The sequence below is a fragment of the Numenius arquata genome, chromosome 1 (assembly GCF_964106895.1).
Source record: "Numenius arquata chromosome 1, bNumArq3.hap1.1, whole genome shotgun sequence".
NCBI lineage: Eukaryota > Metazoa > Chordata > Aves > Charadriiformes > Scolopacidae > Numenius > Numenius arquata.
In genome coordinates this window covers 55,154,607-55,169,509 of record NC_133576.1, presented here as the reverse complement: position 1 = coordinate 55,169,509, position 14,903 = coordinate 55,154,607, and the positions used below count along the sequence as shown (strand labels likewise).

General features: G+C 40.5%; 1 protein-coding gene across 4 annotated transcripts in view; it reads left to right on the top strand.

Moving 5' to 3' along the window:
* The window catches only part of CNKSR2 (connector enhancer of kinase suppressor of Ras 2), a 222,132-nt gene that overhangs the window by 83,036 nt on the left and 124,193 nt on the right, over positions 1–14,903 (top strand). For all 4 annotated transcript variants that reach the window (XM_074149949.1, XM_074152442.1, XM_074151617.1 and 1 more), the window contains exon 6: positions 8,750–8,869. In XM_074149949.1, the coding sequence (XP_074006050.1) occupies positions 8,750–8,869 (120 nt within the window). The remainder of the gene's footprint in view (positions 1–8,749; positions 8,870–14,903) is intronic.

The window sequence follows — 14,903 nt, the reverse complement described above, 5'->3', positions numbered from 1 at the left end:
CAGACCAGCTACCCCCAGGGTGTTCAGCCTCCTGGGCTGGAAGATAAGGATGGAGAGCAGAACAACCCCCCCGTAATCCAGGAGGAAGTAGTTAATGATTTGCTTATGCACCTGGACACGCATAAGTCCATGGGGCCGGATGGGATTCACCCAAGGGTACTCAGAGAGCTGGCAGGAGAGCTCACCAAGCCTTTCTCCATTATCTATCAACAATCCTGGTCAACAGGAGAAGTACCAGATGACTGTAGGGTGGCCAATGTGATGCCCATCTACAAGAAGGGCTGGAAGGAGGATCTGGGAAACTATAGGCCTGTCAGTCTGACCTCGGTACCAGGAAGGATCATGGAGAGGATCATCTTGAGTGAGCTCTCACAGCAAGTGCAGGGCAGCCGAGGGATCAGGGCCAGCCAGCATGGGTTTACGAAAGGGAGGTCCTGCTTAACCAACTTGATCTCTTTCTATGACCATGTGACCCACCTTCTCGATGGGGGGAAGGCTGTGGACATTGTCTACCTGGACTTTGGTAAGGCCTTTGACACCATCCCCCACAGCGTTCTCCTGGAGAAGCTGGCGAATCATGGCATAGACAAGTGTACTCTTCACTGGGTAAAAAACTGGCTGGATGGCCATGCCTAGAGAATTGTAATTAATGGGGTGAAATCCAGCTGGCGGCCGGTCACCAGTGGTGTCCCTCAGGGCTCAGTTCTGAGGCCAGTCTTGTTTAATATCTTTATTGATGATCTAGATAAGGGGATTGAGTGCACCCTCAGCAAGTTTGCAGATGACACCAATCTAGGTGGGAGTGTTGATCTGCTTGAGGGTCGGCAGGCTCTACAGAGGGACCTGGACAGGTTGGATCAATGGGCCAAGGCCAATGGGATGAGGTTTAATAAAGTCAAGTGCCAGGTCCTGCATTTCAGTCACAACAACCCCAGGCAACGCTACAGGCTCAGAGAAGAGTGGCTGGAAAGGTGCCTGGCAGAAAAGGACCTGGGGGTGTTGGTGGACAGCCGGCTTAACATGAGCCAGCAGTGTGCCCAGGTGGCCAAGAAGGCCAACAGCATCCTGGCCTGTATCAGGAATAGTGTGGCCAGCAGGAGTAGGGAAGTGATTGTGCCTCTGTACTCAGCACTGGTGAGGCTTCACCTCGAGTACTGTGTTCAGTTCTGGGCCCCTCACAACAAGAAGGACATTGAAGTACTGGAGTGTGTCCAGAGGAGAGCCACCAAGCTGGTGAGCGGTCTAGAGAACAAGTCATATGAGGAGAGGCTGAGGGAACTGGGCATGTTTAGTTTGGAGAAGAGGAGGCTGAGGGGAGACCTCATTGCCCTCTACAACTACCTGAAAGGAGGTTGTAAGAAGTGGGCGTTGGCCTCTTCTCCCAAGTGAATAACAACAGGACCAGAGGAAATGGTCTGAAGTTGCGGCAGGGGAGGATTAGATTAGATATTAGGAAGAATTACTTTACTGAGAGAGTGGTCAGGCACTGGAGCAGCCTGTCCAGGGAGGTGGTGGAGTCGCCATCCCTGGAGGTATTTAAGGAACGTGTAGACGTGGCACTTCAGGGCATGCTCTAGTGCCTGAGATTGTTGGTTTGTGTCTGTTTGTGGGTGGGTGTGGTGTGTGGTTGTGGGTGTTTGTTTTGTTTTGGTTTTGGGTTTTTGTTGTTTTGGGGTTTTTTTGGTTGGTTTTTTTTTTTTGTTGGTTGGACTTGATGGTCTCAAAGGTTCCTCCCAACCAAGAAGATTCTGTGATTCTGTGGTTCTTGTTTTTCTTGTTATCCTTGATGTCCCTGGCCAGAATTAATTCTTTCTGGGCTTTAGCTTGCCTGCTCTGGTTCGTGGCCACTCAGTTTCTCTGTATTCCACCCAGTCTATCCATCCTTGCTTCCACCCTCTCTAGGCCTCCTTTTTTTTTTTTTTTTGAGCTTATCCAGGAGCTCCTTGTTTATCCATGCAGGCCTCCTGGCTTTTTTGCCTGACTTCTTTTTTGGGATGCACCTTTCCTGAGCTTGGAGGAGGTGATCCTTGAATACTAACAAGCTTTCTTGGGCCCCTCTCCCCTCTAGTAGTTTTTCCCATATGACCCTGCCAGTCACGTCCCTCAAGAGGCTAAAGTCTGCTCCCCTGAAGTCCAGGGTAATGAGCTTGCTGCGTACCCTCCTTGCTGCCCTAAGGATCTTGATTTCTACCATGTCGTGATCACTGCAGCCAAGGCTACCCTTGAGCTTGACATTCCCCACCAGCCCCTCCTTTTTGGTAAGGACAAGGTCCGGCACAGCTCCTTTCCTCGTTGGCTCATCTACCCTTTGAAGAAGAAAGTTGTTGTCGACACATTCCAAGAACTTTCTGGATTCCTTGTGCCCTGCTGTGTTGTCCCTCCAAGAGATATTGGGGTGGCTGAAGTCCCCCATGACGACCAGGGTCTGTGAACATGATGCTGCTCCTATTTGTCTATAGAGGGCCTCATCCGCCCTGTTGCTCTGGTCAGGTGGTCTGTAGCAGACCCCTACTGTAACATCACCCGCCCCTGTGTTCCCTTTAACCTTGACCCATAAGCTCTCCGTTGGGTCTTCATCCATCTCCAGGCGGAGCTCCATGCACTCCAGCTGTTCATTGACAGAGGGCAACACCTCCTTGTCTCCCCAGCCTGTCCTTCCTGTAAGAGTCTGTATCCCTCCATTCCAAGACTCCAATCATAAGACCCATCCTACCACATCTCTGTGATGTCAATAAGATCATAGCCCTGGAGGTGTGTGCACATCTCTAACTCCTCTTGCATGTTCCCCATGCTACGTGTATTTGTGTAAAGGCACTTCAGCTGGGTGCCTGATGGAGCTGACTTGCTGGCTGGAGTGGCTGCATTTCCTTTGTGCTGCTCTTCAGGTGACCTTCCTTTGAGGTGTTTTTTATCTGTGACTCCCTGGTTCCTATTGCCTCAGGAGCCCCTAGCTCATCCCCCTAAGACTTCAAGCGTGCTGCAGCATACCCAGCACATCTCAGAGCAACAGGTTGGGGTCCTTTGCTGGTGACCCATCCCGCAGATCTTGGAGCATCATCCCTTTGCTTGTCAAGAGCTAGACGGATAATATCGCCCTCCCCCAACAAGGTTACTTTAAAGCTCAGTCAATGAGCCCCACTAGCTCATGAGCTAACACCGTCTTCCCCCTTTCAGAAAGATGAACCCTATCCGATGCCAGCAAGCCTGGTGCTGTGTAAGCCATCCCATTGTCGAAAAAACAAAAATTGTGGTGGTGACACCAGGCATGGAGCCATGCATTCACAGACTGTACACACCTGTTTCTTTCAGAGTCCCTGCCTATAACTGAGAGAACAGAAGAAAAGATTATCTGCGCCCCAGATTCCTTAATAACCTTCCCAACTTCCCTGAAGTCTTTTTTGATTGCTCTTGGGCTATGTGTTGCCACCTTGTCACCACCCACATGAAAGAGCAATAGTGGTTAGTAGTACTTGGCAAGATAGATTTAAGCTTAGTCACTCACCTGGGTAAAATTAAGGAAAGAAACACAAGTCTGTTTGCTTGACCAGAAATGCTTTGTGACCTTACAGCTGCCTGAATTGTTTAATGGATGAACAGTTTGAGGAAAGACCATGGCTTGTGGAGGCCTCTGAAGCTAGCTGTGTCCCTAAGTACCTCCACTCTGCTGCAGAAGAGGGACATTTTCCCGGCACAGATTGAAGCAGCCACAGGGAATCAGAACAGATGCATATCTGCCCTAGGTCCTCATCCCCCTTGCTGAAAGAAGGATCAATTGAGGCAAATCCATTAGAAATTGGTACACTACAGTCCAAAAATTCAGGTAGAAACTAACTATTATCTTTCATTCTTCATGCTCTGGGTGGTAAACTAGTTGCCTACTAAGTGAAAGAAAATGTTTCCCCTTGAATTTTTCCAGAGAACTAGATGCTGTGTAGTGATTATTTTTCATCCTCCTTTGAATCATTTAGCTTTGTACATAAAGACTGTGGTGTAGCTTCAATCTGCAATTATCAGTTCGTCACTGAGCAGAAAGGAGAATTTATTACTAATGTGCAGTGATGAGTTACTGCAAAAAAAGAAGTGGAGTCATCCCTGTAAGGCTTATAGTGAAAACAGGGACTGTGTGACAAAAGAAGAAAATGTAATCATCTGTTGATTTCTCTCAGTTAATCTTTTGTAATTTGGTTGGTTTTTTTTTTGGCCTGGCCAAATCCTTTTCCTTTGTTTGGACACCTTGCATGCTGGAAGCTGAATGCAGCTTGAGAAAGGCTGGGCATTTTTAATGCCTGCTGACTTTTGTAGGAGCAATTGGATGCTCGTCTTCCTGTAGCTAGTACTGTATTGCAGCAGGGAATCAAGAGTTACAAAAGATAAAGGATCCTGATCTCATTAACAATGTTTTCATAAACAGAAATTTAGTTTTACAAAGTAACAAAAGGTAACTGCCATTTGTGAGAAAAGGTGAGTTGTACTTCCATCTGATTTTAGTGAAACTGAAATACACATCTACGATACCGCTTGTGCTGAAGAGTTATGCTGAAAAATAATGTGTTCATAGTTTGTTAGGAACAAATTAGTAGCAAAAGTGCACTGTTTGTGTGCTTTTCTTCCGCTCAAATTAATTGAGTATCCTACATGCAAAATATGTCAGTCCATTACTTTCCATCTAATAAAATAATAATTTTAAAACTCTCTATCAAGAAATAATAATAAAAAAATGTAATAACAACCCTCCGGTACTTCTCACACCTACATAAATCGGCTTTGCATCTGCCAAGGTGAAAGCTCCGGTGAAGTCTGGGAATCTTAGGGAAAATTTAGTCAAGCTAGAGATAAAGTAGTATCAAACGTAACTTTAGATTTAGGCAAGGTTGTTGCTTGAATGAGTATGGAATGAACCTGATGAGCAACAGCATGAACTGTTTAGGAGGAGGAGCATAGAGAAGTCAAAGGCGGTTTACTTCAGAACTTTCTAAGTACAATAGCATGTTGCCTCCATTAAATTAACTTTGCTCCTGTGCCATGTGGCAGTATCTTTGCCATGGAAGGTCCTGATCCACTGAATAGATCCAAGGTCTTTTTCCATAAAGAGGTCTAATGGGGAGGAAGCGTGCTCCTAGTGAAAAGGCTGTTTTGTCTGTATGCTGATTTATGCTGATTGGTATATTAAAAAGCCTTGGCCAATTAAGTCAACAGCAGTAAACTGGATGGTAACTACATTCAGAGCCACTGGTTGAACTCTCTGTTGTAAACTGACACAGCTGTGTGTCAGTTCAAGTTTCAAGACCTTTCCCAAGATCTTGAAATTATGGTGGAACAAGAAAATCAAAATGCATAGTATTCTGAAATTAGATGAGCAGTTTACTTGAAAACAAATTAGCTAGTCATTCCTTGGAAGTCCTGGCAACATGAATATGCTAGTTTGCTATGCAATAGCAGTGAGCCTTAAATTCAAAATCCTCCTACAGCAAACATCCTTTCCCCTCCAAAGGAAAGGATAGCTCGTACAAGCAAAGCAAACCACGTTTTAATGAAATGAGTTTGCTGACAGAACTATTCCATAATTACTAAGCAGATGATGTTGTGATTAGGTCTCATTATCCAGAGTGACTGTTTCTTGAGAAACTCTCTTTATGGGTGCAGTTAGTTTATGGCATGTTGCCTTACTGAATCGCTCAGGTCTGCTAGTGCTCTATTAGAAGAAAAAAAGCTAATTCTGTTGGTCAGGAACTGAGAGAAGTAGGTCAAGAACTTTCATTTTCACTTCTCTGTACCTCCTGTTTTCTTTTGCTGTTTCCAGTCACCTCTGATATTACTACATGGTAATTAACCTGATAACTTTTAATGGATATTTACAAGTTGTCTGTCTCAACTTTTGTTCTCACCCTGGTGAGATCTGAGTACTTGTGAAGTGGAAAAGATTTTATAATAATGCAGCAGAGTTTTGCCCTTAAATATAATTTTTTACAAGGACATTTATGTATGCATCTCCACATGTTGAATGAGTGTTTACATTTTGGGAAGGTCCTAGAATTTGAAGCCTTAATCTGAAAGAGCATCCTGTAGTTGTAGGGTCTTCTCTAGGGACTTTGTTGTTGCTCATTTATTGTGCTTAGAATGGGCATGCGATCGTGCTGTTGGACAGCAGTGTGAATATCTAAGGTGGAAAGAAAACCGCAAGACCCAAAAGACAATAATCTTTTAGAAATGCATAGAAGCATATGGTAGATGTTTCTATCGTGGTAACTTGGTGATTTTGGCATCCAGTATTCCCAGAGCTACTCTTGGGGAATATTCATACCACCTTGTTTTAGGATTGTAACCAACATAACCATATTGGAATGCTGATCTCTATAGGCTTACGGACTGTCTGTACCCCTCATGCAGAGGGAGAGCAGCTGCTCCAGGGAGCTATTTAATCCATCTCATCTTAGGCTTCTGTTCCATGGCACATCCTGAACTTGCCTCACTCCTCTGCTTTCCCCATCATCTGTCAAGGCAGCCGAGGACTTTTTTTTAATGAGGAGCCACGTCTGTGAACTTGAAATGGCATACCTTGTGTTAGGTGGTAGGAACACTCCTTTTCTGTGCATTTTGGCATCTCTCTGCAATGTAACAGCTGGGAATTGGAGAAAAAAAAATCATACACTAATTCACTGTAAATAGAACTTTATCTGAAACTGCTAAGGACCCCATAAATTTAGTAGTTTTAGGAGAGATTAATAGGAAGAATAGGTAGGTGAATACAAGTTCTAAGATACATGAAAAATTCAGTTTTCATCATCAGAGAATGATTTATAATGTAGGTTTTTTCATTTTGCATATGGAGAGCTGAGTGTTCTATAACTTTCTAAAATTAATTTTCCAATAATTGTCAGTGCAATTACAAGAGAATAAAATTATTAATTAGAATTAATAATTAATATTAAAAATATTTTTAAAATATAGAAATAACATTTCAACATTGTATTAAAAAAAATGAAACAAACAGGAAATTTAAGCTTTCATTTTATTATGTAATTTTATATATTTTTTACCTTTTTAAAATGTCAGCCCAAAGCAATTTTCATGTATCCGAAAAGCCATAAAAAGCCAATTTTGCAGTAACGTTCACTTTTTCACTTTTTCCTAATTCAGGTAAAGAACAAAGCATTCTTAACCCCATTTTATCTATTTCTTTACTTCTTCTTTTCCAGTAATGATTCTGCATCATGAAATACAGATAAAATAGAAGGGGAGGGTGTGTGTGTGTGTGTATGCTTGAAGGTAATATCTCTGGAAGAAGGTCATGTTGGTAATTTAAATTTTATTATATTTTCCATTTGATTCTGATTTGTTTATTCATTCTGAAACATTATTTTTCGATAAAATAAGCCATCTATATACAAACCTAAACTTCCAACTGTTTGTGAATAATTTAAAGAGGAGAAAATCCCAATGTAATGGTCTGTAACAGGATTAAAATTTCACTGCCACTGGATTTTTTGTTGCTTTTATCACTTCATTTTTTTTACCTTCCTTTTCACATAAGATATTTGTAGTTTGGCATTTGGAATTATAATGGTGATTTGGTAAGAAGATTATATCCAATTTTATATTATTTTTCCATAGAGTTGTTGTAGATATTTTTTATGTTAAGTATGTTTTTCAGTCTTGGAAGTGTGGTTGGTGCAGCAATCTGTGAAGTTGTGTTTCAGTCATTAGAGGAGACTTTTTGGCCTTCATCTTTTGAATTTGAGAGCAGTTAAGCTGGTTCTTAATTGGTTTTGGAGGTACCCACAGTTTTGGGACCAGAAGAATGTCCTAATCCCTGAATTTGCTGACAAAACACGCATTTGGAAGCCTGAAGTGGGAAATCAGTTTTAGTTGCTGAAAGGGGACTTAATGGAAAATACTGAAACTCCCAAAAATCTCTTGTTTACAGAAATATGAGAGAATGATAGGAAAAATATCACAGCTTCCCTGCTTCTGAGAAGAGGGTATTCAGAGAGTGAGAGATGAGTAGATGCACAGTACTCGTTTGACAGTCCCAGCCTTTTTGAGAAACTTTTTATTTCTATCTTGCTGTGAGGAGGCTGCCAAGGATAACAGGTTTAGGAATTACCCCATTGTGAAGTGGTTATTTATTGTAATCTTCATGCCTGCAATAGTAAATCATGCTTGGCAGCAGTAGAACATGAGAAACTCAGTCCAAAGTCAATTAGCATGTTTTATTAGTACAGAATAAACTTCAGAGTTAATGGGAGTTACCCATCATCATTAGGAGCCCGTTTTTCATGTGTGCTGAACATCTGCACATTCAATGGAAATTAGTGGGGCTTGGGGGCACTTAATGTCTTTGCAAAAGATGTGGGCGGGGGGGAGGGAGCTCACTGCGCACTCTGTGCATGCCTGAGCAGGGCTCAGAGGCAGGGCACCTCACCCTGAGAGTGCAGGGGAGCAGCTTGCCCAGTCCCTTTTTCTCTCTACTCGGATGTAAAAGCACTTGCCTCTTGTTCTTCCCTGGTCTGATGCTGTGTCAGTTCAGGGTCATCACAAAAAATGGATTTTGTACTGTGCTGCTGACTCGAGGACTTTCACCATCCACCTTCATTCCCTCTGCCTTGCAGATTCAGCAATGTGATTTATTATGTACTTCAAAAATGCAGTGCTTTGAATTGTAGGTTGATATGCAAATAGTTAGCAATGGTATGCTTATTGTGACATTTTCTTTTCTTTTTTTTTTCTTTTTTTTTTTTTTGTTTCCTAGTGTAAAACTCTCTCTGGAGTCTGTGATCACATTATCTCGCTCTCCTCTGATCCGCTGGTTTCCCAGTCTGCTCACCTTGAAGTGATCCAGCTTACAAACATCAAGCCAAGTGAAGGGCTGGTAAGAAGTACGCAGTTAATCAAACCCATCATCCAGGATGAGAAAGTTAATTTTCTAAAATAAGTTGTATATATGGAGAGGAACAGGACATTTTGGGCTTTCTTTTTTATTTTAAAGTCTGCAAATAGTTTGATTTCTCATGCTAGTTTGATTTCTCATGCACCTGGGCCAACAGTGAAGTATTTTGTAAGGCTGACAGATGTATGCAGAGTTTAGTGACCAGGGAGAAATGAGCGAGAAGTTCTTGCCATTTATACCAGCTTCTGAAAAATGGTTCAGATTGTTCTAGGATCTTGAAGTCTGAAGGGATTTAAATTACTAAGATCAACTCAACCACGAAGTTTGCGTGGGCTTATGCACAAAACCTGTCAAATTCTGGAATATGCTTCATAGTATCTCTGGGATATAAAGCTATTTTATAAGTTATTCAAGGGCTCTACAGCACTGCTGAGAAGTAGCTTATTGAATTTTATTGCAAGAACTCTGCAGGCTTAATCAGGTGCTTGTAAAGGCTCAGTGCGGCCATCCCCTGTTTGTTGTTCAACAGTTGACCATCGATCATTTGTTTACTCAAGTATCCTACACCCACTGCATGGAAAAAACCAACACTGGTAACAATTACAGCTGTACGATTTACATCACTAATCATATCTCTTCCCACAATCCTTGGAGGTAGTAGTAGTAGGTCATCAGAATACAGTTAACCATTCTTTGCCTAATCAAATAGCTTTTGCAACTTCTGTCCAAGTTTATTCTTATTCAATTTTCCTGAATAAGAAGGATTACTGCCGTACTCTTTGCAGCAGGTTTTTAAAGTTGTTTGGATGGTGTAGTTTTGGAAAGTGTTTTGGTTTGTGGGTTGGTTATTTTTGGGTTTTGGGTTTTAGTTTGGTTTGGGTTTTTGACAAATTTGATGTGCCAAGGTATTTAGAGCAATTATTCCCAAAATTAATTTTCCATTCTTTCGGAAATCACAATTAAAGTATGAGAAAAATCCCAAACATTTGGAAGAGTAAATATTTCCCTATCCTTTATTTTAGTCTGCTATTTGTTTTCCCTTCCTCCACTGGCTTTCTTTTTTATCTCTGAATCCATTTCAAACTAGTCCTCCAGGATTTCAGCTTTTCATGGATTCTCTCCTCTCTCTCTTTCTCCCGTATTTTTAAATCTTCCACCAGCTCAGTGCAGTCAACCTTTCAAAATCCTGTCTTCTACTGTAATGAAGAAATATTCTTCCCCTTTCTCTTGATCACCTTTTCTGGAGTTCTGTCCATTTTTATCTGAACTTTTATTTCTTCTCCTTTCTGTCTTGTGACTGTTTAGTTTGGTTTTTTTTTCCCTCATTTAAGCTTTTGTGTAGGGTGTTGTTAACCCCCAGTGACTGAAAAATGTTGAGTGGTATTTTTGTAAATACGAATGTGTTTCATGGGTCTGTTCCTGCTGGGTAGCTGATGAGATAGAGAATCTCTTAACCCCTCTGTGCCTCTGTTTTACACCCTCCGTCTGTCTTGTCTGTTTAAACTGGAAGCTCTTGAGGCAGACCTTTTTCTTTTAATATGTATTTGTGAATGAACTGAACAAGGTCATGATGCTGACTGAGGACTACCATGTCATTGTCATAAAAATAATTATATGTATTTTTAAAAAGTGGAAAACACTAACTGTGCAGTATTACAAGCACTAGAAGGATACAATGCTATTTTAATATGGTCATATCTTTTCCCCCTTTATCCTTGTCTCTATGCCAGTATTCTATTGCCTCTGTATCGTGCTGTCTCCTCTAGATTGTGAGCTCTCCAGAGCAGGCATAAAGGATGATATACTTGCGTCTGAAGGATGAATATCATACCTTTCAGTTTGTTACAGTGCCAATCTTACTAACAGATCATCTTTGTCAGGTTGCTCTTGGTGTTTCATATGAAAGCTTTGCTTTTGGGTTGATGGGCTTTTTTTTTGTTTTTTGTTTGTTTATTTTTTTTTAAACTAATATCTTTCAATTAAGATACAGTAAATGCATATCAATACAGCCCCGTTGAGTGCTAAGTGTGTCAGTTTAAGAATTGATGGTGGAACCTGGAGTTGTGATACCCTTTGCACATCAGGAACACTTGGATGAATGTGAAACTCAATAACTTCTGGACCTTCTTCCAGGATCTGTGCAACAATGGAGGTGGAAAAATGGGTTGTTGTCAACTTTCTTCTAGATTTCTGACCCATATGACAATTCTGTGCTGGCTCTACTGATCACTAAATAAAATCTTCTATAAAGGTGGAAAGACTTCAAGCAGAAGGAAAAGGACAAGGATGGCTGCCAACTGGGAAGATTTTTTTTGCCACCTACCATAAACAGAATATCTAACATCTCAAATTGAATATCTAAGGAGCTAAAGTAGATCAGGGAGAGGAAAAGGAATGGAAGAGAAGGAAATAAAAAGTTTGGAAATCAGTGCTATTTCCCTAAACTCATATGGTAAATATATGACAGAATTGAGAAAATGGTTGGAGTTTTTATGACTTAAAACAGATTGGAGCACTATCAGGACGTTTTAATCGGCACAAATAGTTCCTTCACTATGTTTAATCTTTCCTTGTGGAAACGTAAGTATCAGTCAGAGGTAAATGTTAATTGTCACACTCATACCTTAATGCAGAAGGAACAGGTAAATGTGTTGAAGGGTTTACAATGTCTTATAGGTATTAAAACTAGCTAACACCTATCAGAAAAAAGAGATTAAAGAACCTGGCAAGCATGAAGTTTTGTTAGAGTGTGATGTGGGGAAACGCTTGTCTACTGGGTAAAGTAGACTCTTACTACTTGTCTTTATTGGGTAAAGCAAAGTTATGGGTGGGTTTTGGTATTGCTTTTTTTTTTTTCTTTTCCCCCCTCTATCCATCGTCTGTTGCCTAGGTGTGGTTGTGTGACTGGCTGCATACTTGTGTTCTCCAGTGAGTGTTGCTGTGGGAAGAGATATGGCCTGCAACATCTGTGAAGTAAGGGTGAAAAGGGAGGAAGTAAGGGTTGTCAACATAGAAAACTATTTAAAAAGGCCTAAAATGGATCAATGTGATCAGCTTTGCAATCACCAGCATGTTCCCATATGTAATCACTCCTTTTTATTGTTGGGTTTTTTTTTTTTTCCTTCTTTTGAGGACTTACAAGTTGTTTCATCTGTATCAGTAAGCAGAATTTAATTTTGTGTGGTTTTACACTACTGATGTTCTAGAAAGAGACAAAACAGACTAGCTTAGGTAGTATCTTTTGCCAGGAAACAGGCTTAAAAATATTACTGCATGACTGAAAATAGTGAGATTATTTAGCAAAAAAAGCAGAATACTGTATACCATTTGTTAGACATAAAGCAGATAACTAAGTTTTACTTGGGAAATTTTCCTTCAACAGTACCTTTCTATTTTGTCTTTTTTTTTTTTTTTTTTTTTTTTTTAATATAGAACAGAGTATCAGAGAACCGTGGCAAGGGTTAATCTTGAATCTCATTTTTTTCCTGTTCATATTATCATCATAATCCTACTCAGTTCAGGTGCTGTGATATGATTTGAAGTTGCAGCTATTTGCCTTGCATGCTAGATTCAGAAATGCAAAGGTGAATTCACCAGAACATGAGACTAATTGTTCTGGGTTTCTCTTTGCCTGCTGCACCAAACACAAAATGAGCCTGTCATGTAAAAAATAGTTCATAACATGCAAGTTGTAGACACAGCAGAGTGTGGCAGCTGATGAAAAGCGCACTGCTGACTCCCTGGCTAGAAAGTGTTTTCCAGAAATCCAGGGTACTACTTTTCCTAATATTTCTCCTGAGTTACTTGGTTTGAAATATTTGAGGAGCTGGGAAAAAATTATGAACAGGGTTCTGAGAACTGCTTGGGGTTAAAGAGGCATGTGCAACTCTGGGGGACTCCATTAAGATGGTGTCACTGTGAAAGAGTAAAAATTCAGTTTTGTGATAAAATATAATTAGTATCTTCTTTTCTTTTCCATCCAGCATTGTGTAAAATATGTTAAAAGTATATCAGATTCTGTTTTCTTAAAAAAAAAAAAAAAAAAGAAAAAAGGCACAAGGTCTCTTTTCTAACCCTTAACTGTATTATACACACTAAGATAAAATGTAATGATTGGTTTGAAATTGGACTTCTACCCGTAACTGATCATGACAATCTCTGATGTATTTAAGGTGGAGTTATCTGATCTTTAACCTAGGCATACATTTGCTCTTGATTACTAGGGTAGTTACCTTATGGTTATTTTAGTGTTATTAACTGAGTTATCTTTCTTTTTATTTGATGTAACTGATTCTTGTAAATTCATAGGGACCGTGGCATTATCTTTGGATACCTAAGATGTGTATCTGCCTATTTGTTTCAGTACAAATGTACGGCACACACACTAATCTCCTCTCTATTCTTGATCGCAAAAGTTTGTTGATATTGTGCAGCCACAAGGAGGCAGAGAGGGGAAAACTTGTCTGTGGTATTCTTATGTTCATTCCAGATCGAACAATATAAGGCAGAAACATTTTATTCTCTGTACCATTTCCCATACTTAAAACAAGTTCAGTCAAAACGAGGAGTGGAGGAATGTGGGTGAAAGGGTAACTCATCTTTCTGTTGCCTCTCCCCATTCAAAAGCTGCTTTGTAAACAGAATAATGTTGGCTCTTGCAAAATTAATGTGGCATGGTACTAGTGTAGCATTTATTAATTTTTCGCATGTGGAATAAATATCACCTGGCGGATTTTTTGCAACTTCCTTCTTCCCTTTCTTTCCTAATGCGTGCAAAATCTTGATCTTAGCCTTTAAAGAAAATTCTGAAAAAGTTCTTTCTCCTCTTTTGCTTTTTCAGTCTTTCAAATTTGTAGAAAAGACTAGATTGGATGTGAATTACACTCTGCCACAACAACATGCTTGGATGACCTTACCAGCCTTCAGAATAATGCTTTGCACAAAGATAAATACTGTGTAACCATTAAGCGTGAGACTTTATCCTCAGCTTTCACCTTGATGTTTTAAGTTGAAAGCAGTAACTCACTGTCAATAAAAACAAAGATGTGACTTTCTTCAGAAATTGCTCTGTGTGGGGACCTGACTCATAGTTCTTATCACCATGAAGTCATGATGATTTCAGCTTTTGCCATGTCTCAAGGTGTATGGTCAGGTCACTTAGATCCAGATCCCAAGAGGGATTTAGGCCCTGATTTTTTGGTGCTTTGAGGGTAGGTATGCATACCAAATAACAGGTACCAACATATCTCAGCCTCTTGTGGGGCTCATTAGCCTCTCTGTAAAATGTCTGTGTATTAGTGTTTCCCTACCTCACAGGGGTGTTGTGAGGATAAATGTATAAGAAATTGCCATTCTATATTTGAGATAACTGAGTTAAGCAGGAAAATACGTGCATGGAGCCAATCAATGGTGAAGATTGCTGAAAGTGTATAGAGGAGCTGGAAGTTGAAGATGATGACAGGGGCTTGTATCTGTATAGTAACGAGCAGATTCTTGCTTTGTTCTCTTCTATCTCTGGCAGCCCAACATGACAACTGAATTTGATGCCATTACTGCTATGTATTGTGCAGAGCAAAATAGGAGTTTAGTTTTGAGCCCCCTCTCCTGAGAAACTCATAAAATACCTTTTTTTTTATACTGGGGATATCCAGTATCCACATCCACTTATGTTAAGTGGGGGGTACTTCCTTGTTCCCGCTTGTCTGTGACTTCTGATCCCAAACTAGATTACAGTCCCAACTTGATACGTCTTCTTTGCCTCTTTACCATACTTAATCACCAGTGAGTGCACCCTATTCCTCAGTTATGAACAGACTTTGTGACACTCTGATTAAAAGGAGAAAAAGTAGGTCATGAAGAGAATGTTAACTCAAGCTCACTATTTACCTGCTTTCTGTGAACAGTTCGGGGGAAAGGAGATTCCTCAGAAGCTGATGAATGCACAGTGTATGCCAATTACCTCTCCCTTTTCTTTCTTTCAGTGTCTGAGTGGATGCTGTTAAAATATTTGAATTAT